This window comes from Zootoca vivipara, chromosome 9 (genome assembly GCF_963506605.1).
Source record: "Zootoca vivipara chromosome 9, rZooViv1.1, whole genome shotgun sequence".
In the NCBI taxonomy this organism is placed as follows: Eukaryota; Metazoa; Chordata; class Lepidosauria; order Squamata; family Lacertidae; genus Zootoca; species Zootoca vivipara.
Window position 1 is genome coordinate 76,332,301 of NC_083284.1, and position 21,793 is coordinate 76,354,093.

Sequence of the window (21,793 nt, forward strand, 5' to 3'; positions counted from 1 at the left end):
CGCATGCCGAGGTCGCTTCCGGCTCCCGTTCCACTTCCGCTGGTTGCTCGGCTACCGCCGCGGCCTGGCGTCGCTATGGAGCCCGATCCTAAAGCGTGCTACGTGCTGAGCAACCTCGCGGAGGTGGTGGAGAGGATCCTGGGCTTCCTGCCGACGAAGGCGCTCCTGCGCGCGGCCTGGTGAGGGACTCGGAGGCGGGACGCCCCTTCTGCGCCCGTCCCTCGCCGCTCGCGCCCTGGGGCCTTGGAGGGGCCGACGGGGGCTCGAGGAGGACGCAGGGGGAGGAACAGACTCCCACGCGAGGAGGCGGCCTCTCCCTCCTTGTGAATCCTTCAGCTGAGATTCCTGCACTGCAGGGGGTTGAACTAGATGACCCTCGTGTCCCCTTCCTTCCCCCTGCGGGATCCATCCAGCCCAGCGTCCTCTTCTCGCAGGGGCGGAGCAGATGCCCCGGGTGGGAAACCCTCTCCCTTCCAGTGGCGCCCAGAAAGTGGCGCCTTCACACCCATGAATTCATCCAATCCTCTTCTAAAGCCATCCCAGTGCATTAATTGTTGGTGGTGAGCTCCCGGGTTTACTTTGCTGTAGTGCAGGAGTGTAACCTGGGGAAGGGGATGGAAAAGCCTCCACTGTTCGCTTTTCTCTTAGATTTAAAATACATGATTTGTCTGCAGCTAAGTATTTTATTTACAGTATTTGTTTTGTTTAGTTGTTTGTTTGTTTGCTTGCTTTGTTTTATTTGTAGCAGATCCTTTGATCAAAATTTGAAATGAAAGTCAATGGGCCTACTCCGAGTATGGCCAGCATTGGATACTTTTATGTAATTGTTGTGTTTGCCATCTAGAGAACTTATGTTGCAGGGAAATAATATAAATTCATTCATTTTCTAGCTCTGCTAGTCGGCAGTAGCGAATTTATAATTGTTCTTATTTCCTTTTATTGCCAATTTTAAAAGTATAACATATATTGTGTCCAGAGGAGGGCAACCAAAATGGTCAAAGGCCTGTAAATAATGCCTTATGAGGAACGGCTTAGGGAGCTGGGTATGTTTAGCCTGGAGGAGAGAAGGATAAGGGGTGATATGTTCAAATATATGTTCAAATATATAAAAGTATGTCATATAGAGGAGGGAGAAAGGTTGTTTTCTGCTACTCCAGAGAAGCTGACACGGAGCAATGGATTCAAACTACATGAAAGAAGATTCCACCTAAACATTAGGAAGAACTTCCTGACAGTAAGAGCTGTTCAACAGTGGAATTTGCTGCCAAGGAGTGTGGTGGAGTCTCCTTCTTTGGAGGTCTTTAAGCGGAGGCTTGACGGCCATCTGTCAGGAATGCTTTGATGGTGTTTCCTGCTTGGCAGGGGGTTGGACTGGATGGCCCTTGTCTCTTCCAACTCTATGATTCTATGATATGATACTATACTATAATAGTGAAAGCAGAACTTTTCTTGGTACAGTCATACCTCTGTTTAAGTACGCCTCGGTTTGAGTATTTTCAGTTTAAGTACTCCACGGACCATCTAGAATGGATTAATCCACTTTCCATTACTTTCAATGGAAAAGTTCGCTTCAGGTTAAGTACGCTTCAGATTAAGTACAGACTTCCGGAAGCAATTGTGTTTGTAAACCGAGGCACCACTGTAGTGCAAGGCATTTTACAGTCTGGTCCAAAGGAGGTGAAAGAGCAGGTGGCAAAACATTTTGAGTATAAAATCACTTACATCTCCTGAGACCTAGACTCCACGATTACAACAGACGATTACAACTCTCAAGAGGTGTCCAGAGTACTGTCTAGTCCTGTTATGCTGGATTAGTTTCAGTTAGCAAGGCTCAAGGATGTGGAGAAGGTGCTTGGATTGGTCGGCATTGTGGACTCTTGGCTGATAAAAACTAGCAGGGAGGATGCAGCTGGCTGGACCAGGGAGGTGGTTTATGTCTCCTTGCAAGTGAGGGTGGTCCCTGCCTACTTGAGGGAGGCAGTGATGAAACCACTCCTCAAGAAACTGGCCAGTTGCTAATCTCTCCTTCTTGAGCAGGTGGTCATGGACCTGATCCAGCCCATCTTGGAGGAAATTGATTTTCTAGATCTATTTCAATCAGGGTTTAGGCCCAGTTTTGGCACAGAAATTGCTTTGCTTGTCTTGAATGATTACCTCTGTCAGGAAAGGAGAAAGGTATCCTTGACCTCTCAGAGGCTTTCAGTACCATCAATCATGGTATCCTTCTGGAGCAGCTGTCCAAGGTAGGGGTGCGTGGCTCTGATTTACTGTCGTTCTGGTCATACTTGGATGGTCATTTCCCCAGGGTTTGATTTTATCCCCCATGCTGTTCAACATCTGCATGAAATGGCTGAGCAGGGTCATCTGGAGTTTGTAGTATGTTGTCTGCAATGTGCTGGTGACACACAGCTCTACTTTTCCTTTACACCTGGAGGTGTGGCAGTGGTTGTCCTGGACATTTTTAAAAAAATAATAATATTTATTAAGTTTTCCATTTTAACAATCCAATATAAACCACATTAATAACATTCCAAATTATAAAATAATCAAATGATTCAAATTTTATGCCAAATTATGTCTTTGGTTGGCTTCCCACACTCTGAGGTTTGGGGGGTGATGATGATCTCACATTTATGCTGCTGCTCTTAATTAGTCCAGGTAGTTCCAATAAAACAATAAGATGTTAATCCTTCATTTATTTTTAACAGCCTCTGAGTTCATCTGGCAAGCGTATGTTTCTGTGTGGATGTTTATTTTCTTTATTTCTCTCTTTATATTCTTTGTACTCCGACAGTCTGTCCATGGTGTTTCACTTTTGCTTTCTCACACCTGTGATTTTCCACTGCGACACATCCCCAGATGAAGGAAATCTGGCTTTCTGCCAATTGTACCAGGCATATGTCCAAACTTCTTTGCTTTATCTCATTCCAAGACAAATAAGCCTGTACTTTAGCTAGAAACCATAATTTCCATCTTCTATTCTTAACAATCCATTAAAGGTAATTGCAAATTCATAAATCATTTCCACAATTAGACCAAAATTATAACAATAATAAAATACTCTCCAGTCCTGCTTGCGTACATAAGCAATCCGGCAGTCAGTCTTTCCAGGGAGATTTGCCAAGTAAGATAGCAAATACGAAGTATATCAAAACGAAATAATGGAGGCTTCCCCCCCCCCCTTCGTTCTGACATACCAGTCCTGTAGTGATGGTAATCCTCCTTCCACTCAAATCCTTTGGCACCCCAGTGGCTGAATCAGTTAGCAGTGTAATTTACCTCCCTTCGCTCAGAGCATGCTCGTTAATTAAGTCCAAATTTCATCTTAAAAAACAGGTGTTTGTTGCTCATGGCGGCAGCTTTGAAGAGTTGCCAAAGAGATGCACAGAGCTTTCTACCCAGCACCCCCTGCCCCTTCATTCCTTCCGGATTGAGAGCGGGTGTTGGGCAATCTGTGAGTGAAACTGCCCCCCCCCCAGCACTGAAAATCTTCCATGTGAGACAGCTCCGATGTAATGGGGAGCTGTTCATCATGGCAGCCAAACCGGAAGTGGTTTGTCGTGGACGTATGAGAGTCAACAAACTGAAGCTCAATCCAGATAAGAGGCACTATTAGTTCCCTAGACTGGAAAGGTGAGAGCTTCCCTACATGTGCTGGCGATATGCTTCCTCTGAAGGATGTGGGGATACTTCTGAATCCATTGTTGTTGCTTGAGACTCAGGTAGTCTCGGTAGCTTTGGCTGCACTCCTATCTGCACAGGGATAGCCTATTGCAGGCATGGCCAAACTTGCCCCCCCCCAGCTGTTTTGGGACTACAACTCCCATCATCTCTAGCTAACAGGACCAGTGGTCAGGGATGATGGGAATTGTAGTCCCAAAACAGCTAGAGGGCCAAGTTTGGCCATGCCTGGCCTATTGTTTGTTGTCTATGCTCTAGAAGTCTGTAGGTTAGTTTACTGAGCCTGCGGGGCTGCCTCTGAAGATGGTGCAGAATGCAGTGGCCAGGCTGCTCACTGGGGCAAGATGGTTGGAGCATATTGCACCAATCCTGGCTTGACTGCAGTAGCTGCCAATTAGTTTCCAGGCCCAATTCAAAGTGCTAGTTTTGATCTATAAAGCCTTAAATGGCTCAGGACTGCAATACCTCAAGGACTGCCTCTCCCTATATGAGCCAACCCAGACCCTGCAATCGTCATCTGAGACCCTCCTTTGTGTGCTTCCACAAGAGGTCCAGAGGTTGGCAGTGCGAAAATGGGCCTTTTCCATGGTGTGGAATGCTCTCCCCAGGGAGGCTCACCTGACACTATCATTACATATCTTTAGGCACCAGGCAAAAACATTTCTGTATTTTAATATTTTGTTGGAAGCCGCCCAGAGTGGCTGGGGGAACCTGGCAGATGGGTGGGGTATAAATAATAAATTATTATTTTATATTATTATTATTCCTCTACATCCAGGCCTTTGGCTAAACAATCTATGGCCTTTAAAACTGGGTGGGTGGTTATTTCGTTGTTGTGATATGTATATTTATGTTTTTATATTGTGAACCTCCTGTGATCCTTGGACAAAGGGTCATATAGAACTTTAATAATAATAATAATAATAATAATAATAATAATAATAATAATAATAATAATTTATTATTTATACCCCGCCCATCTGGCCGGGTTCCCCCAGCCACTCTGGGCGGCTTCCAACAGAACAGAAATTCTAAAATACAGAAATCCATCAAACATTAAAAGCTTCCCTAAACAGGGCTGCCTTGAGATGCCTTCTAAAGGTCTGGTAATTGTTGTTTTCTTTGACCTCTAATAATAAAGTAAGTTTATTTGCAATGTATGTTACTGTCTGCTTTCACTTTGGGAAAGGGAAACATAATTGGCTGAGCTTGGCATAACTTAGGTATGTTAGCATTACTTGTCCCTTGCTTTCATGCTTCACTCATCAGTGTTTGATGGGGTTGTTGCTGTCTTGTATATCTCTTGAGTTCTTGGAAGATGCTCTGTATAGCCCCAGTCCTGGTCCCTTCTGGGGAAGAGAGATGGACAAATGTTGCCCTGTTCCTGGAAACTTTGCTTGCCAATGCAAGTCCCTGTTCAATGCAGCTGATGCGGGGAGTTGGAATCCCAGGCCTCCCAGCAGCAACCCCTCTGAATGCTGCCTTTCCAATGGAGCCTATGGCTGACACAAGAGATGCTTTGGCCCTTCTCTTGTTTTCTAGGCAGTGACAGGTGAAGCTTGATCAAATTCCAAGACAGATGCTGAATTTCTCTCTTAGAAATGCAGGTGTGACTAGGAGCAAAAGGAATATCAGATTGCCAGTGGAGTTGGTAATTGTGGGTACGTAATATTTTAGCAGTTTTCCATGTGGACTGCACGAAGCCATAGATTCCTGTAAAGGAACCTGTTGAAAAAAATCTGAGATTGAGACAGCTGGGCTTTCAAAGTGGTTCATTTTTAGACGATGCAAGAAGTGTGTGCTGCTCTTGCAGGGCGTCTACAGAGCTGGTAGCTGCTGAGTGAGTGAGCTGCAGTGGGGAAGCTCAGCCACCAACATGGCGTGTTTATTAGCTCCCTCCGCCCCCACCTGCCTTCTAGGGGAAATAAGGCTGCCCTCACTTATTGGGCTATTGCAAGGGTGACAGTATTATGATGTATATGAAGCCCTTGAATCCTCCAAATCGCTATCTTCCTCTCTGTAGTGACACTGATTCTGTTGTGTTTTTTTAGTGTGTGCCGGTTATGGAGAGAGTGTTCCCGCAGAATCCTGAGAACCCAGCAGAGTGTCGCCTGGGTCTCCACAGTGGAACCAGGGCCATCAAGCAGCCATGCTCTGGTTCAGGTGTTAGCAGAGGAACTTGAGGTAAGTGAATGGAACATCTTTGAACAGTTATTGGATCTTTATATATATACTTTATATCTTGGATACTTGGTTGAGATTCCTACATTGCAGGGGGTTGGACTGGATGACCCTTGAGGTCCCTTCCAACTCTACGATTCTATGATTCACAATTGGTAATCTCACAAGTACTGTTCCTCTGCTCCTCTTGGTGTACAACCCCCTAAAATCCAATTGGTGCTTCCCTGCTGATTCTATAGCATTGCTGTGTATTTTGCTTTGGGTGTGACAATGCTTACATACTTGTAACCTATTGCAACTTGCTACTTGGTTGATTGTCAGATTTGGAGAAACTGAGTTCTTAAATGATTGTCCTATCCTATAGTATCAGCTGGTCTTTAGGTTTAAGAAGGTGATTAATACTGACATGGGGTTCTCAGCTCAAATTTTGTGCACCCTAGAGTAAGCCAATTGAACACACTGACTTCCTTCTGAGCAACCATGCATTTATCTGTATGTGATATAGTGTTTTCCTGAACTTATCTATTCAGAAGTAAGTCCAGCTAAGCTCAGTGGGAGTTGAGATAGGCAAGTGTCTTTAGGATTACAGCCCTAAACTATAAGGGTTTACAGTGGAACCTTGGTTCTTAAACGCTTTGGTGCTGGAACATTTTGGCTCCCAAACACCGAAAACCTGGAAGTAAGTGTCCTGGTTTTCGAACGTTTTTTGGAAGCCGACCGTCCGATGCGGTTGTTGGCTTGTTTCCGGGGCGCCTGTGCCAATCAGAAGTTGTGCCTTGGTTTTCAAACATTTTGGAAGTTGAACGGACTTCCGGAACGGATTATGTTCGAGAACCAAGGTACCACTGTATAGTCTTTTAATAGAAAAAATATGTTGACCTAGATTACCGTATAGAGTGGTACTGCTAGACCATAAAACAGAGAGAACTTAAAACTGCCTCGTATGCAGACTATATATAGAACTGCTTCTTGACATTAGATTGTCACCCTAACAATAATGTTTTAGATGCCTGTTGAAAACTTCGAACCTGAATAATTGTATTTTGTAAAGGATGTGTGTGATTGATGGTATAAATACATATAGTAACAGACACACTTTCAGACTCTTCTGGGCTAGCCCAATACATTTTGCTGCCTCCAGCAGAGCCGGTTATGGTGCAATGCCCATCCTTCTCATTTTCAATACATGCAGTACTCAAAGTATGTCACGTTATTTTGGCACCTGAGGCATAAAATCCCTCAAGCGCCTCTCTTCCCCCTCTCCTTTCAGAAGTAAAAAAGCACAATAATAAATTAAATACTAACTATTTCATGGTACTCCAAATCAGCTGCTTGAGGTAGCCAAGTCAGTTCACCTATTGATAGGGCTGGCCCTGGAGCTCTCGAAAAGTAAGATGATTCTTTATGCTCAAAACCAAGCATGTTTTGTATTGGGATGTCTATAACTTTAAAAAGAGACAAAATATAGTTTAGAGCAGGGGTCCCCAGACTATGGCCCGTGGGCCAGATGCAGCCCAATTGGCCTCCCAATCCGGCCCGCAAGAACCCCCGCCACCCGCTGCCGCCTCCCGCTCTTACGGCGCGCAGCGCAGCGGCGCACTTCCAGATCGGAAAAGGCTCCAAAAATTGTTTGTGTGCATGCGTATGGGCCTCTCCCGACCCAGAAGAGGTCATTTCTGGTGCACTTCCAGGTCGGGGGAGGTCCATACGCATGCGCACAAATGATTTTCGGCGTTTTTTTCGACCTGGAAGCGCACCCTCCGGCCCGCCGCGCGACCGGCGCGGCGGTTACCGGCCCAAAGCTGGGTTAGTCTGGGGACCCCTGGGTTAGAGGGTTTAAATAGTATCCCCCTATTACCTGCTATGCTTGTTCTTCCTATGAAAATTACTGTTCATTCACCTCTCCAGTTTCTGTTTTCTTATACTCAGCTTTTACTTTACAGAAGGTTCAGGTGCTGCCCCAGACAGTGTTGTATATAGCAGATGCAGAGACTTTCAGTGAACACGAAGAGTGTCATGGCCACAGGCAGAAGAAAGGTAAGCATCTATGTTGGGTTTCCTTCTGCCTTGAAGAGGCATTGTTCCGCATCCTTTCTGATTTTATACATTTATACATGGAAGCACTTGTGTGATGGATCTGGTTTTATCCAGTGGATGAAGTACTGCGTTTAAATTCCGTAGGAATTTAAATAGCACTAGCTGGCCCTGGCACACGTTGCTGTGCGTTAGTCTGTCAAATGGAGGGTAATAGTCCCCCTTCAGATCCCCTTGAGCCTCAGAGTCCGCCTGTTTTATAGGTGTTATGTTTAAGCAGGGGTATCCCTGTGAGTCTCCCCACCCTGTTCCAATCCAGTAGTTATCCCGTCCCCTCTTCCCCCCACCCCCAGGGTCACCCTGTCCGGAACCATGAGGTATTCAGACCCCGTACCCCCCCCCAGTCCCCACCAAGGTAAGTCCCCACCTCCATTCAGTTGGTGGGGGTGATCTATATCATTCCCCCCCAGGGGTGTCCAATGGATGAGGTCTCCCGTCCCCTGCTCTCCCAGGTCCGCGGGTCGTCCTTGTGATTCTCCTCCCCGTGTTGAGGTATGAAGTATTCCGTTCCCTCTCCCCCTGAGTCATTCCTGGTCGTCGTCGTCCCCCCGCCCCCGTGTCCGGTGGTTTGATGTATCGTGTCCTTTCCTCTCCCCATTCCCCGGTTCCCTTTGAGTGACCGTGTGTCGACAGTTCTGTCGTTGGGCCATGGGGGTTTCCCGTGGCAGGGGAGAGGGGAAGACTCTGTTCTGAGGCCTGTGGTGGTGACTCCAACGGTTGGAAATGGCGTCCTGGCGAGGTCTGCGATGGAGCTTGGGTGGGGGCGTGGTCAGTTGTATCCGCCCCCCAGAGATGCAGATTTTTTGGAATAATTCCCAGCTTCCCTGGGTATCTGAGTGGTGGGTTCCGAAATTTGCCGAAAACGGTGTTTTTTCGGCACAGGTTTGGCATCTGACCACAGAAAAGGTGTCACTCTCATAGGGGCAAGTGAGGTTGTGGCCAAAGCTGAGGAGTATTGGTCCAGCGGTGTTTGTGACCATTCATGTGGAACAAACAGGGTCAGTCTACATTTTTATATACAGTATATAGATTGAATAGCGGTCCACTAGCCTTGGCAGCCAGCCAGAATGTTTGGTCTCCACCAATGCTGTGGGAAGAGGTAAAGTCTGAGCTCCAAGACCCAGGATCATTGTAGCAACAAGTCCTGGCCCTGATTGGGGTACAGTTTGACACTGATACAGATCAAGCTGCAGAGAGGCTTGCAAAACAAGACACATTGATGCTTTTCAAGCCTATTGCTGGCCCTGCAGAAAGTGAGGCTCCTTGTGCTCTCCTTGTGCTCTCCTGGCTCAGGAGCAGAGCAGAGAAGCCTCCAAGGTCACAGGAAGGCTTTGAAAGTAGCAAGTTATTTCCCTGCTTTCTTCAGTGGCCCACACATTTGTAGAGACATGGTTATACGGGATGGCATGATACCTCCCTGTTTTGGCCACTTATAATTCTGGCCCTATCAGAAGCCTGAACCAACACTTTAGAAAAATGTGGACAGATTGCCAAGTGGTTAAATGTACCTGGGGAGTACCCATGCAAGCTGAAGCAGCTACTGTAATTAAAAATAACATGGAGACCTGGCAGTTTTTTTTCCAGCTGTACTGTTGATTCAGTGTGAACTTGTGCAAATTGTTTTTTCTTGTAGCACGAAGAAGAAATAGCAAAGAAACAGCCACTGCCTTAGAAAAACTATTGCCCAGACGATGCCAAGTCCTTGGTCTAGTGACACCTGGAGTTGTAGGTAAGAAACAGCAGTAATGTGTTCTGCTGTCTGCACCTTGCCCAGTGTTAGCACACTTGCAAACTGCTCCTTTCCACTGGCCCAAAATACAATGATGTTCTGTAAAAGTAAATGAGGGAGGGGCAAATTCCGATCCTTCACTAGGTAAGGAACAGTTTGCACTAGTTGATGATGATGTTGTTGATGATGATGATGATGATTTATTTGTTCCCCAGCCAGTCTGGGCGACTTCCAACAGAAATTTAAAATACATTAAAATGTCACACATTAAAAACTTCCCTGAACAGGGCTGCCTTCAGATGTCTTCTAAATGTCAGGTAGTTGTTTATCTCTTTGACATCTGATGGGAGGGCATTCCACAGGGTGGGTGCCACTACCGAGAAGGCCCTCTGCCTGGTTCCCTGTAGCTTTGCTTCTCACAGTGAGGGAACCGCCAGAAGGCCCTCAGCGCTGGACCTCAGTGTCCGGGTAGAATGATGGACCCCATGAGTGCATGCCCCCCCAAGCTGCCTTTATACCAAGCCAGACCATTGGTCCACAGGTTGCCACATACAGCAACCATTTTGCCCACATTCAGATGATGTGCAGCCACCGATGTGCAGGTCTTTTGGGGCCTGGTAGAGGGTGGAATGGAGCAAGGCAGGCTTATGTGTGCTCTGCTGCCGTGCATGGGGGCCAGGTACACAACCCCCGTGCAAATTGGGGGTTGCCTGTACTGTCTACATTGACTGGCACCTGCTCTCCAGTTTCAGGCATGAATGTTTCGCAGCCTGGCTGAGATATGTCAGGGAACAAGCCTCTTTGTACGCAAAGCGTCTGCTCTTGCCCAGGGGTGTGGCCCACTTCCCTTCTGCTCATAGGTTTGCCTGGGAAATGAACCTAGGAACTCTCATACCCCAAATCATTCCTGGCTGTCTGAAATCCTGTTTAACCAGAGAGTAAGCCTGGCACCTTCTGCCTACTAGGAATGTGCTCTTAACACCTGCGCTGTGGGCCTCTTGCCTGTGGATTTTAAAGTCACGTGTAGGGTTTATAAAACTTCCTGCAGGATGTGTCAGAGATTAGTAAGAGTCTTCTTGTCAGAGATTAGTAAGAGTCTTCTGACAGTGCTATGGGATCTACTGCTTTCAAAATGGGACCATTTTTTAAAAAAATTCTTGTGGAGCTACATGACATGGGGATGGGGGAGCAGCAGCAGACTGATGTTAAGATTCACCTGCTTTTGAACTCTTCTCCTTAGTTACTCCAATGGGGTCTCGCAGCAATCGGCCTCTGGAAGTTGAGGATGGTGAAGCTGGCTTTGCAATATTGTTCCCCAAGATTGATGGGGTGAAGATTCAAACCTTCCACTTTTGTAAAGACTTGAAGACCAGGGTCCTTGATGAAAGCCAGTTTGCTGAAGCAGGTACGTAAAGACTAAAACACTGTAGTAGTAAAATATTTAAGCTTAGCAGCCAAATTTGCAATTTAAGCTATCGACTGAGTATGGATTCAGGAGAGAACTATGAGGGTGTTGAATGTTTTTAAGTGTGCATTGAAAGAGAATATTAGATATACACCTAAGTGCGTATAGTGTGAATTCAACAAAAAGTATTTGGATGTGTGAGTGCCATGCAAGTATCTTTGGAGAGCTAGAATTGGGGCCATTGCATGCATGGCCACAGATACAAGCACCATGAGCAAAAGGTGAATGAACTGACTTTATATAAGACAAAGGAAAGGAAGATTGTGACTGCAATGCATACACTCATCATTTTCAAATATTTAAATGCCTCTCTGAAATGAATGAAGGGGCAGGTACTTTTTGTACTGCCAACCGATAGAAGAAGAGGCACAATAGTTTTATGCTTAAGGGAGGGGGATTCTGGCAAAACACCAGAGAGAACACTTTTTAAATGTGAAGGTCAGCTGCCAAATAAACTGCCTTCCTCCTTCAGAGTTTCTAAAGTAAACAGGCACTTGTCAAGGGTGTTTTAGATATAAAGTATCCAGGATTGGGGAAATGGGCTTGGATTGAATTATGCTTTCTCAGCGGTCTCATTCTAGGTGATTTTGGTGACCTTCCCTGTGTCCTATGCAAGCCTTAGAAGTGTCTGATTACCCTTATATAAATGTTTTGTAACCAGTTCTCGAGAAGGAGCAATTTTGCATTGTTTCCCGAGCCTCTTTTCCCCATGGTATTTTTCTCATGGGAGTTTTTGAAATATTCTGTGTTGTCCTGATTATCCTGGAAAAGGATATTCTTTTAACCCCTCAGGAATAATAGTATGGAGATGTTTTGTTAAAAATGTTCTCCACAGTCCTCATCTTCCCCACCAGCCACAGTAAAAAAAAGGGGGGGGGAAGAACCTTTCCTCCAGTGGACATGCAGTTTAACCTAAAAGCATCTAATAGATTTGTTGTCCAAGTTGGAGCATCTCCCTTGTGAAGAGTAACAAGTCCAACTTGTTTTAACTTTGGGGAATTTGCAGGCCCTTCCTCTGGCTACGTGTTGTTTACCTGACCTCAAAGGAAGTTGGTTACTTCCTGCACTATGGGGTTCGTGTATTCTGACACGTAAAATGCTAGCTACTAGTTAAAATCACCATGTGCAAAGCAAAACAAAACACAACATACAATTAGGGGTTGCACGAAACCTTCAGGATTATATACTGAAGAGGAGGTCATAAACAGCTAGAGGGCCGTAATGATGACAACAAATCTTTATAGAGCCTCTGCCTTTATTATATGCATTCTGCTCTTTGAGCCTTTAGGGAGAAGTAGCCCAGAAAACAAAACTGATGCAGTTCATCCAGTCCAGATGCAAGGCTGTCTTGCCTGTTGTTGTTCTTGTCAAAAGACAACATTACACAGGTTAATCTTTTCCCACTTCTCCTTCTATAATCAGGCCTGAAGAATAATCCCAATCTCAGAGTGGTTCTTTTGTTTGGGTACAACACATGGAAGTCAGGAGGAACCCGATTTCTACACCAAATAGTCAATCGCTTGAATGAAAAGAGCATCGTCTTGGCTGGGGGACATGTGGAGAGCTTTACATCTCTAACTTCTGAGAAGTGGGTATCTTTGGAAGAGTGTGTGATCTCTTTGCCCTCAGGTGTCCACTAGAACCCTGTATTGCCTAATGATCTCTTGTGTACCAGATAGGTAATTTAGTTTCCACCCATTTCTGAAAATCTTGGCTTCTGTTTATTTAAAAACAAGTTTCTGACTCTCAAGGTCTTCTGAAATCTCTTCAGGCTAGAGGTGGTAATGACTGCTTAATAAAAGCCATGATGAATCAGAACAAAGGTCCAACATCCTGTGTATCTCATAGTGGTCAGTCAGATGATATGGGAGACCTACTGGCAGACATGAAAGCAATCTCTCTCTTCTGTTATCTCGTCAGCAACTAGCATTCAGTGGCATATAGCCACCAAACCTAGAAGTTCCATTATCCCATGTGCTTTGTTTTATCTGTTCTCATTCTACTGTCAATTTCATTGGGTTAGAAGAGGGGATAAAACTGCTATTTAATTTTCCCACAACTTGCCCTCCCTTAGAACTTTGTGATCTCCCTAACAGCCACATCTGTCCCAAATAATAATTGGTTTGGTATGTAACAGGACACACTGGATTCATTATTTTTCATTGTATTGAAAAATAGATTATCTGAGTATTGGAGCATGGTTATTGGAGTCGGATCACTACCTTTTGAAGGCGCAGAAAACATCACTGGTTCTAACATTTCAAGGAACTCCTTAGATTCCTGAATCCTCTGTCGAATTAATGGCTGTACTTAACATAGAACTGAAGCGGATGAGCGTGGAAGAAACGTGGCTAGATTACAGATTTCTCTTTATTTTTGCTAAAACACTGATTGCGGCATTTATTTATAAAAGCTATGTCATGGTCGTTGCAAATGAAAACTTTTTTTGAGGCTGGTAATTGCTTTGATATTTGAAGCTTGGAAGGCACAGCTCCAAACACAGCAGATCATTTTAGCTTCTAGCCCATGCATGGTTGTGCTTGGGAGTGTGCAGGAGATCACCTGTGTGTTGGATTCATTCTTTTTTGTTTGGTGAAAATTATTCAGGAGAGGGTGCTAAACAATATGTTTGGCTGCTAATCAGAAGTGCATGCTGGACCTAGCTTTCCTGATTGGTTACTAATCAGTCCAGCCTTCCCTGAAGAATGTTGCTGAGCTGAACAGGGCAGGTGGTGTGAGCTTCCTAGGTAAGCTTGCTGTGTTTTTTTGGCTTGCATTTGAACTCTTGGGAATCTTAATTTTAAAAGCTTGGTGCATGGCATATCAAGCCATGTACATCCTCTACCTTTCCCAATGAATCCATGGCAAATGCATGGGCTTCTGAAAGTCTGATGGTGTAGGGATGAATATAAACAGTGATGTGCTGCTTCTGTACACAGATGTAGCAGCCTACATTCCAGTGGTGGTCTAGGTCAAACATTTTTTCTTGCAGTTGTCAGAATGAAGTGTCCCTCTCAAATCAGTCTATATTATTATATGGTGTTTACTCAGGGTAGAGTACAACTGGAACAGGCATCATGTCAGGTGAATTATGGTCAAATCACATCTTCGTAGCAAATTAACCAAAGGGAGACAGAACTTTCACTGCTTACCTCTCTCTTACAGTCCATTTGAAGTCTAGTCTGAGGATACAGTACTACAGTACTTAATTCAAGAAATAAGCACCACTCATTGATCTGGGGGAATCTTGCAGGATAGATGATGCCTTAATGTTAACTTGCAGTTAGTACAATAAAGTAATTTACCCTTATTATTTATTTGGGTTGGCAGTCAGTAGGTTTGCAGTATTCCGGGCATGCCTCCCACCCAAAATGACTTTCAGGAGCAGATACCTTTTGTTTGTCAACATTTTAGCTTGGCTAGCTGCCATTTGGAGCTTGTAGGTCAACATCCTCAAAATATAAGCTGTCTGTTGATCTCATTGCTAGCAAGTATAGAAGTATAGAAGGGAGCCCTACATGGGTTATGATTTTAAGGGACCAGTTGCTAGCATGTTGGGAAGGGTACAGATTCCATTCTTCCAACCTTATGGACCGCCTCTGCGATCATCACAGGAGATCTGAAGGGTGGCATTACAAGAATGGTGGCCAGTTCTATGGTGGCTCCTGCTTGTGGGGTATTCTCCCAAGGGAGGCTCACCTGGCACCAGGCAAAACCTTTCTCTTATATGAGGCCCTTGCCTACTTAAACAAGCAATGGCCTTTTTAAACTGTGGGGGGGTATTGTTTTTGTTTGTTAAATATTTTTGTGTCTTTATATTGTAAATTCCTAGCAATGTCTTCCAAATAGTAAAGTCAAGCACACAAATTATGGATCCCTCAGTAGCAGACTAGATTCACAGAGGGGAAGGCATTCAGTAAAGAAAAGCTCCAACACTGCTGTGTTATGCATTATAAGTATTTTTATGTTGTACTACAGTTATATTCCCAATGGAAGCAAACAGAATAACAAAGTCCATAAATTTAGGTACTGTTGGAAAACAATTTGCTTGTTTGGGAAGTTAAGATTTTCTGGATTTATAAACGTTCTCAACCTTCAAACAAGACTTCGGGGACATGCCGAAAGAAACAGTGGAGTGCCTAGTATTTATGTATAATAATATTCACATTGTTTTTCTTGTTTTGTATTGTATAGAGTCTTGATGGTGCTGTTCCATTCTGACATCCCCCCTTTGTAATGTGGTGTTTTGTTTCTCTTCTCTTTCAGTAACACTCAGCCTGCTGATTCTTGTGGTGTTGTTGGCTTGGCTTTCAGTGGAGCCCAGATCCAGAGTGCTACTGTTCTGTTAGATCAGGATGTAATTGATGAGAGGACAGCAGAAGCAGCAGTGCAGCGCCTCAAAGCTACAAACATTCCTGAACATAATAGTCTTGGTTTTATGTTCGCATGTGTTGGCAGGGGATATCAACATTATAAAACCAAACAGAATCTCGAGGCCGATGCTTTTAGGAAGTTCTTTCCTAACATTCCCCTCTTTGGCTTTTTTGGACATGGGGAGATAGGTTGTGATCGAATTGTGACCGGGAATTTTATACTCCGAGAGTATAATGACACAAAGGATGACTTGCTCCATGGTTACACCACTGTAATGACTATTATCCACCTGGGTTCAGCCAAAGCAAATCAAGCTTAAACCTTTAGTTGTAAATGTGCACCAGAGAAACCATGCTGTTTTAATTCCAGCAATGTAAAACAAAACAAAATCTGAAACACTGTACACACTTCCAACAGAAGTGGATCCTGAAACAATTGTAATCACTGTACCATTGACTTAGGGTGTCTAGGTGGCATAATATTAAATTAAATTTGATGAGTAAGAAAGGTTTTTTAAAATTTCAGATTTGTCAGATCTCTGGTAAAGGGTTATAGTCAACTAACTTTTACTAATGGTAGACCCACTGAAATCTAACTAAATAATGGCTACTAATTTCATTGAATGTAATCTTGAGTAAATGTTAGTTGAATACAACCCAAAGGATTTATTTCTAAATTTGCAAATTATTTAGGTCAGAATTAAGTGAACTCATATCTTTAGAAATAACATAATTAGCATTTCTGCATGCAGTTTATGGACCAGATTTTGACACAACAATCAAGTTAAGCATTAAACGAACTTTCAGTTATGTTCTTTAAAAACCCTGTTGCTATGCCTTTTATTACATGGCCTGTATGTTTTACAGCAACATTATATTACAGTTTTCTACTGTGACAGCAACACTACTTTGCAGAAGGCTGGGCCAGCCATCACATTTGAATAACAGGATAATTCTCGAGCTAGAATAAGTGGTTAGAAGGCCCTTCAAACCAATCCACCCAGTCTTAGTGGTGTGTTGGAAATGAAACCTTATGCTGCCCTTGGCTTGTTTGCAACACTACTTCTCAAGCTGCTTTTGGCAGGAGGTTAAGCTGTTGTTGGACACATGATCACTTAAATCACTTTGCTGTTTGGCAAATCCTCATGAGTGGATGTGTTTGAAATGTAAGACAATGCTCTTTATATAAAGATACCCACAAAGAGATGGAAATGAATAAATGGGGTTGATAAGGCACTATACAGTTTTCAATATCCTTACGGTTGGATTTACAAAACTAATTCCACTTCTTACAGATTACATGCTTCCTTGGAACACTATGAAAGGAATATCTAGGTGTGAGGGACAAGGTGAAGCAAAAACATGAAAGGAAGAGCCAGCAATCTTTACTGGAAGTATTCAGCCAGCTCTGATTCACTGAAATACTCAGGAGCGCCAGTGTCACCGCAAGATAAACAGCATATTTGGGGAACCTTCTGTGTGGGCTTCCCATCTTTTTCTGACAAAGTTCCTCCGCTTTTCATGTCCCTGGGTCATTTCTGCAGGACCCTTTCCCATCAACTATTGGCTATAAAAACTGTTAAAGGCAATGTATTCTACCTAAAAATAAAAACAGAGCAAGTGTTCATTTCCCCAGGGAAACACTGTATCTTGAAACCACAAAATCCAGAGGGGTACCCATGATGTAGTACAATTCCATACATGTGTACTTGGAAGTAAGTCCCATTGTGTTCCATGCTGCTCGCTCCCAGGAAAATGTGGTTAGGGTTGCAGTCTTGCTCATTTGCACCCAAAATAGCAAATGAGCTTGTTGTACTCTTAAAGGCTAACAGGGTTATTGTGGCAAAACCTCTTGTAGGTCAGGACCTACTACAATATAGATTCAAAAATCAGGTCTGATCTTGGAGACATTTGGATGATGCATACCACCTGTTACCTTTTGTATTTCACAATCATCCATTTTTTTATTTAAAAAATGCATATCATGCCAGCCAATAACATGTAGCCCATAAAATTTATGTCACAATGATTCAGTATTCAAGGTGGTATTAGCCACTCTGCTTTTGAAGTCACAAGAAGCTAATTCACTTAACCTCAATAGCTTCCTTTAATTTGTTGCTTTTAATTAGAGAGATAAGGCTCTCTTCAGCTCAACACCGTCCTTTCTGCATTTGAAAGCTCAACTCCCGCATTTTTTAAAAAAGCAGTATTTTTAAAAGTTTGCCAAACAATAAGAAATGTGATATAACTCTACTGTCTCTAGCCTTTTTAAAATCTTAATCTTTAAGGCTAGGAGGAAAGTACATAAGAAACATTCTCTGAGCTGTAGAAGAAGAAGCACATTTCTTTTACCAGGATAGAAAATATATTATTATTTAGCTCTCTTTAATGAGCAAACCTGGATCTCTAGGTTATTCCTTTTCTTTTTCCTCTGGAAAAGCTGTGCGCATAACATTTTGACAGGTACATCTTTTACTGGCGTGCAGATGGCACTGGTGAGAATTTCTTCTGGGTTACACAACTAATAAAAGTCTTAAGTAACCTGCTAGAAATAAAAGCAGGTGTCAATCTTATTTTGGTCAACCAATGGCAACTTTTTCATCTGCCATCTGCACAACCCCTCAATGTTGGACTTCAACTCCCATCAGTCTTAGCAAATGATTAGGGATGATGGGACTTGCAGTTTATATCTTTGTTTGAGGAGCAAGATGGCAACAACAAAGCAGCGACAGTGAGAAAACCTCCCTAAAAATGCTATTTGAGTTAACTATCTGAATTGTGAACAGCCAGCAGGATAAAATTAGAGGGACAGTTTATATTCAAACTTAGACATACCTGTAGTAAAGATTCCTCTGACTTTAGCTGTTGAAAGGTAATTGCAGACAAAACATGCCTCAGCTGCTTACGCTGATAAAAGTTCAGGAGGATTTAACAGTGTGATGTCATCAAGCAAGATGGCTGCCTAACTCTCTTAACACCCTGTGTGCTATCAAACCTCCCATTTAAGCTGAAAACCTAAAAAAATTGACTCTGCGAAACAAGATCTCTACAGATTATGCTCCAGGGATCCCATTTAACACCAAAACGGTCACAAAAGCCCTCGGGTGTATCAGGAAATGAACCACAAACTTCTGAGCAGCAGGAAGAAGAACTAAGCATGGCAGCTAAGACTGCAAAACTTTCTTAAGAAAGATGAAGCATATGCCAGTTTCCTTCTCACTGAGCTCACTACCCACCTGGGAAAGCTGAGACAGGATCTCAGGGAAGATTTAGCATTAGAACTAAAAGCAGCTTTGACTCCCAAGTGAGAAAAGACAACAGGAGCCCAGATCTCTGAGGCCTCAAAGACTGCAAATGAAGCTCTAAAGTTAGGAATCAGACAGAAGACGAAAATCAAGAAACTGGTGGCCATAACTAGAGAAACACAGCTTTGTATGGAGGAAGCAGACCATCATTATTGTCGCTTCCATCTGTAAGTGAGGGGCCTACCAGAATGTCTGGAAGGCCAAGATTTACTCTCTCTTATGATCTGGTTTAATCAAGTCTTCCCTAATCTTAAACTTAAGGCCTCTGATCTAGAGTTTGCATGCAGAGCAGTCCATCGCTTGCAAACTCAACCACAGGCCCAGAGACATTGTTATTGAAAGGTTTTCCCTCCTTTCCACTAATCAGGCCATTTTAAAGGAACTTCGTATACTTGACAGTCTGGCATGGGAAGGCCAGAAGATCTCTATTATGCAAGATTCGTGTCTGGCAACCTTAAATTGCAGGCGTTCCTTTAAACCATATACAAAAATGCGTCAAAACGCATTCCATCTGATAGTGCTGCTGGATGGGGTACAGCATGAAGCATCAACACATGAGGCAAGACTACTCCAGAGCATGCTAAAGCTGTCTGTACCAAGCGACCCCAAAACCAGCACCTGTAACTCAGACTCATCAGATGGTGAGTTAGGACTAGGTTGACAGCAGCAGTGACATCAAGTAAAAACTTCTAAAAAGTGCCACTTTCAGCATACTGAAACCCACCACATCCTGGGAACTGGAAGAGGACCCCAGAGCAGTGGACAGCAGAATATCTAGTCTCTTAAATAGCAATGGGGAAATAATAATAAGCAAATGAAGCAACCAGGCACTGGAAAATTTAGAGAACTGTTAAATTGATTAAGTTTTTTACTTCAATGTCCCCTTATATTTGTTCTCAGAAAATGAATGGTGTTAAACATCAAGAGGACAGACTACCTCTTCTCATGACCATTTTAACAGAACTTTGCAAGATCTTGGTGTTTTATTGTTGGATTACATCCTGGTGAAGCTTGAATTTTATCCTATACACGCTATTACTCTGACCTACATTATGCCACCTATCAAAACAATCCGTTAAAATGTTTGTACAATTTCCTAGCCAACAGACTCTAACCTGGCTCAATGGTTGATATGGAAACTAAAAATACTCACCCTAAATGTCAATGGTCTCAACTCACCGGTGAAACGACAAAGAGTTGAGCTAATGCTCAAACAGGAAAAACCTAAATTAAAATGCCTACAGGAAACCCACTGTAAGAAGCAAATGGGTAGAATTCTTCATCTCAAAGGCTTTGATGTCCAAATCTCATCTCCTGTCTCATCAAAAGGAAGAGGGTGCTGATTTCTAACAGTCTGAATTTTACCGTCAAGAGAACTTTGACAGACAAGAGAGGCCACTAAATATTCGTCAAAGGACAAAGTAATGGCATCAGACTAACTATAGCCTCCCTTTACTCTCTGAACAAAGGACAGTTACAATTTATCCAACTTGCTATGCAAGAACTATCTGGATTCCAGGGAGGCAAGGAGGGGGGGAGGATTTAAATCTTGAACAAGATCCCCAACTGGACAGATTAACCTCTCTATTTAATGACATTCTTTCAGGTGGTCAAGTACCAACCATACCTAAGCCAGGAAAAATCCTGTGTCAGTAGAATCATATAGACCAAGAAGCCTTTTAAATCAGGATGCTAAAATCTTAACAACAATCTTAACTGCAAGGCTCAAAGGTAATAAAATATTTGGGAGTGCAGATAACTAAAAATCTATCAGCTCTAAAGAAAGCCGAAATTTTTGTTTCTCTTTCAAGTACTGCCAATTATGATTACACCCAACAATTTAAAATTTATTCATAAAAGTTTATTCATGAAGGGAAGAAAGCATGACTAGGCTCCATAATTATATATGGAAGTGTCCAAAATGCCGGGCTTGGAATCCCACATCTCCAAACTTATTACAGCGCCTTCCAACTAAAGCATTTGATGTCACTGATCCACAGGCAAAAAGGTAAAGCCATGGGGAGGTATAGAAATTTCAGAACCTGTATATAGAGCATATCCCTTTCTACCCTCCTCACTCAATAAATCCCATACTATTGTGAACCCTTTTTTCCACACCACTCTAAATGTGTGGAAAGCAAAAATTTAAAAACTGGCTCCCCCAATATCTCCCCTTATCCCTCTTTGCTTTCACCCATCTTTTAAAGAAGCAGGGCAATGCTTATATTGGAATGGGTGGAAACAGGTGGGCCTTTATAGATTAAAAGATTTCTGTGCAAACAGTACCCCCCTACAAAAAGAACAATTCATTGCAGCCATACCAAACCTTAAATGGCCATGGTACCACTTCAATCAGCTGTTAAGATTCCTGTTAAATCCAGACATTTCCACTCAAGCAAACAATAAACTAACAGCAATAGAGCACATCTTTGTTAACTTCTCTGTACTCTCTAGGGGCAGAGCTTCCTCAATTTATGAAGCTCTAATAACACTAGTATATGACAATCTATTATACACAAAAATGCTGTGGGAAATGGACCTAGATGTGCAAATACCAAATCAAAAATGGATGGTTTTCTGGTCTGGGAGACTGTTGAAATCAGTTTCTGCAAAAAGAAAGGAAGCCTTGTTTAAACCTCTGCATAAGTGGCATTATACACCGTTGAGGCTGTCCCAATTATGTAAACAACTAAAGAGAACCTGGCTGATCTGATCCTGTTGACAGCTAAAATAATTGATTCTATTTGTAAAACGCTGACCTCATTGCATTCTAAAGTGGACATTTTAATCAGTAAGGTCACAGACGCTCAGAAAATAAATCAATAAGGAACCAAAGGAACCTTCTCTATCTAGCTCACTGTGAGCTAAATATATGATCCAGGACACGTGTTCTAAATCATGAGATAATGTAAACCAGAAGCTTGTTAGTGGAATGAAAGAACAACATCACTTAGTGTTACAACAG

General features: G+C 43.1%; 1 protein-coding gene across 1 annotated transcript; it reads left to right on the forward strand.

Annotated features, from left to right (window-relative positions):
- On the forward strand, positions 1–16,891 carry FBXO22 (F-box protein 22). Its single transcript, XM_035112921.2, has 7 exons — positions 1–179; positions 5,733–5,865; positions 7,806–7,899; positions 9,590–9,685; positions 10,926–11,090; positions 12,573–12,738; positions 15,417–16,891. The coding sequence occupies exons 1-7, from the start codon at positions 4–6 to the stop codon at positions 15,841–15,843; spliced, it is 1,257 nt and encodes a 418-aa protein (XP_034968812.2). The 5' UTR covers positions 1–3; the 3' UTR covers positions 15,844–16,891.
- The last annotated feature ends 4,902 nt before the right edge of the window (positions 16,892–21,793 follow it).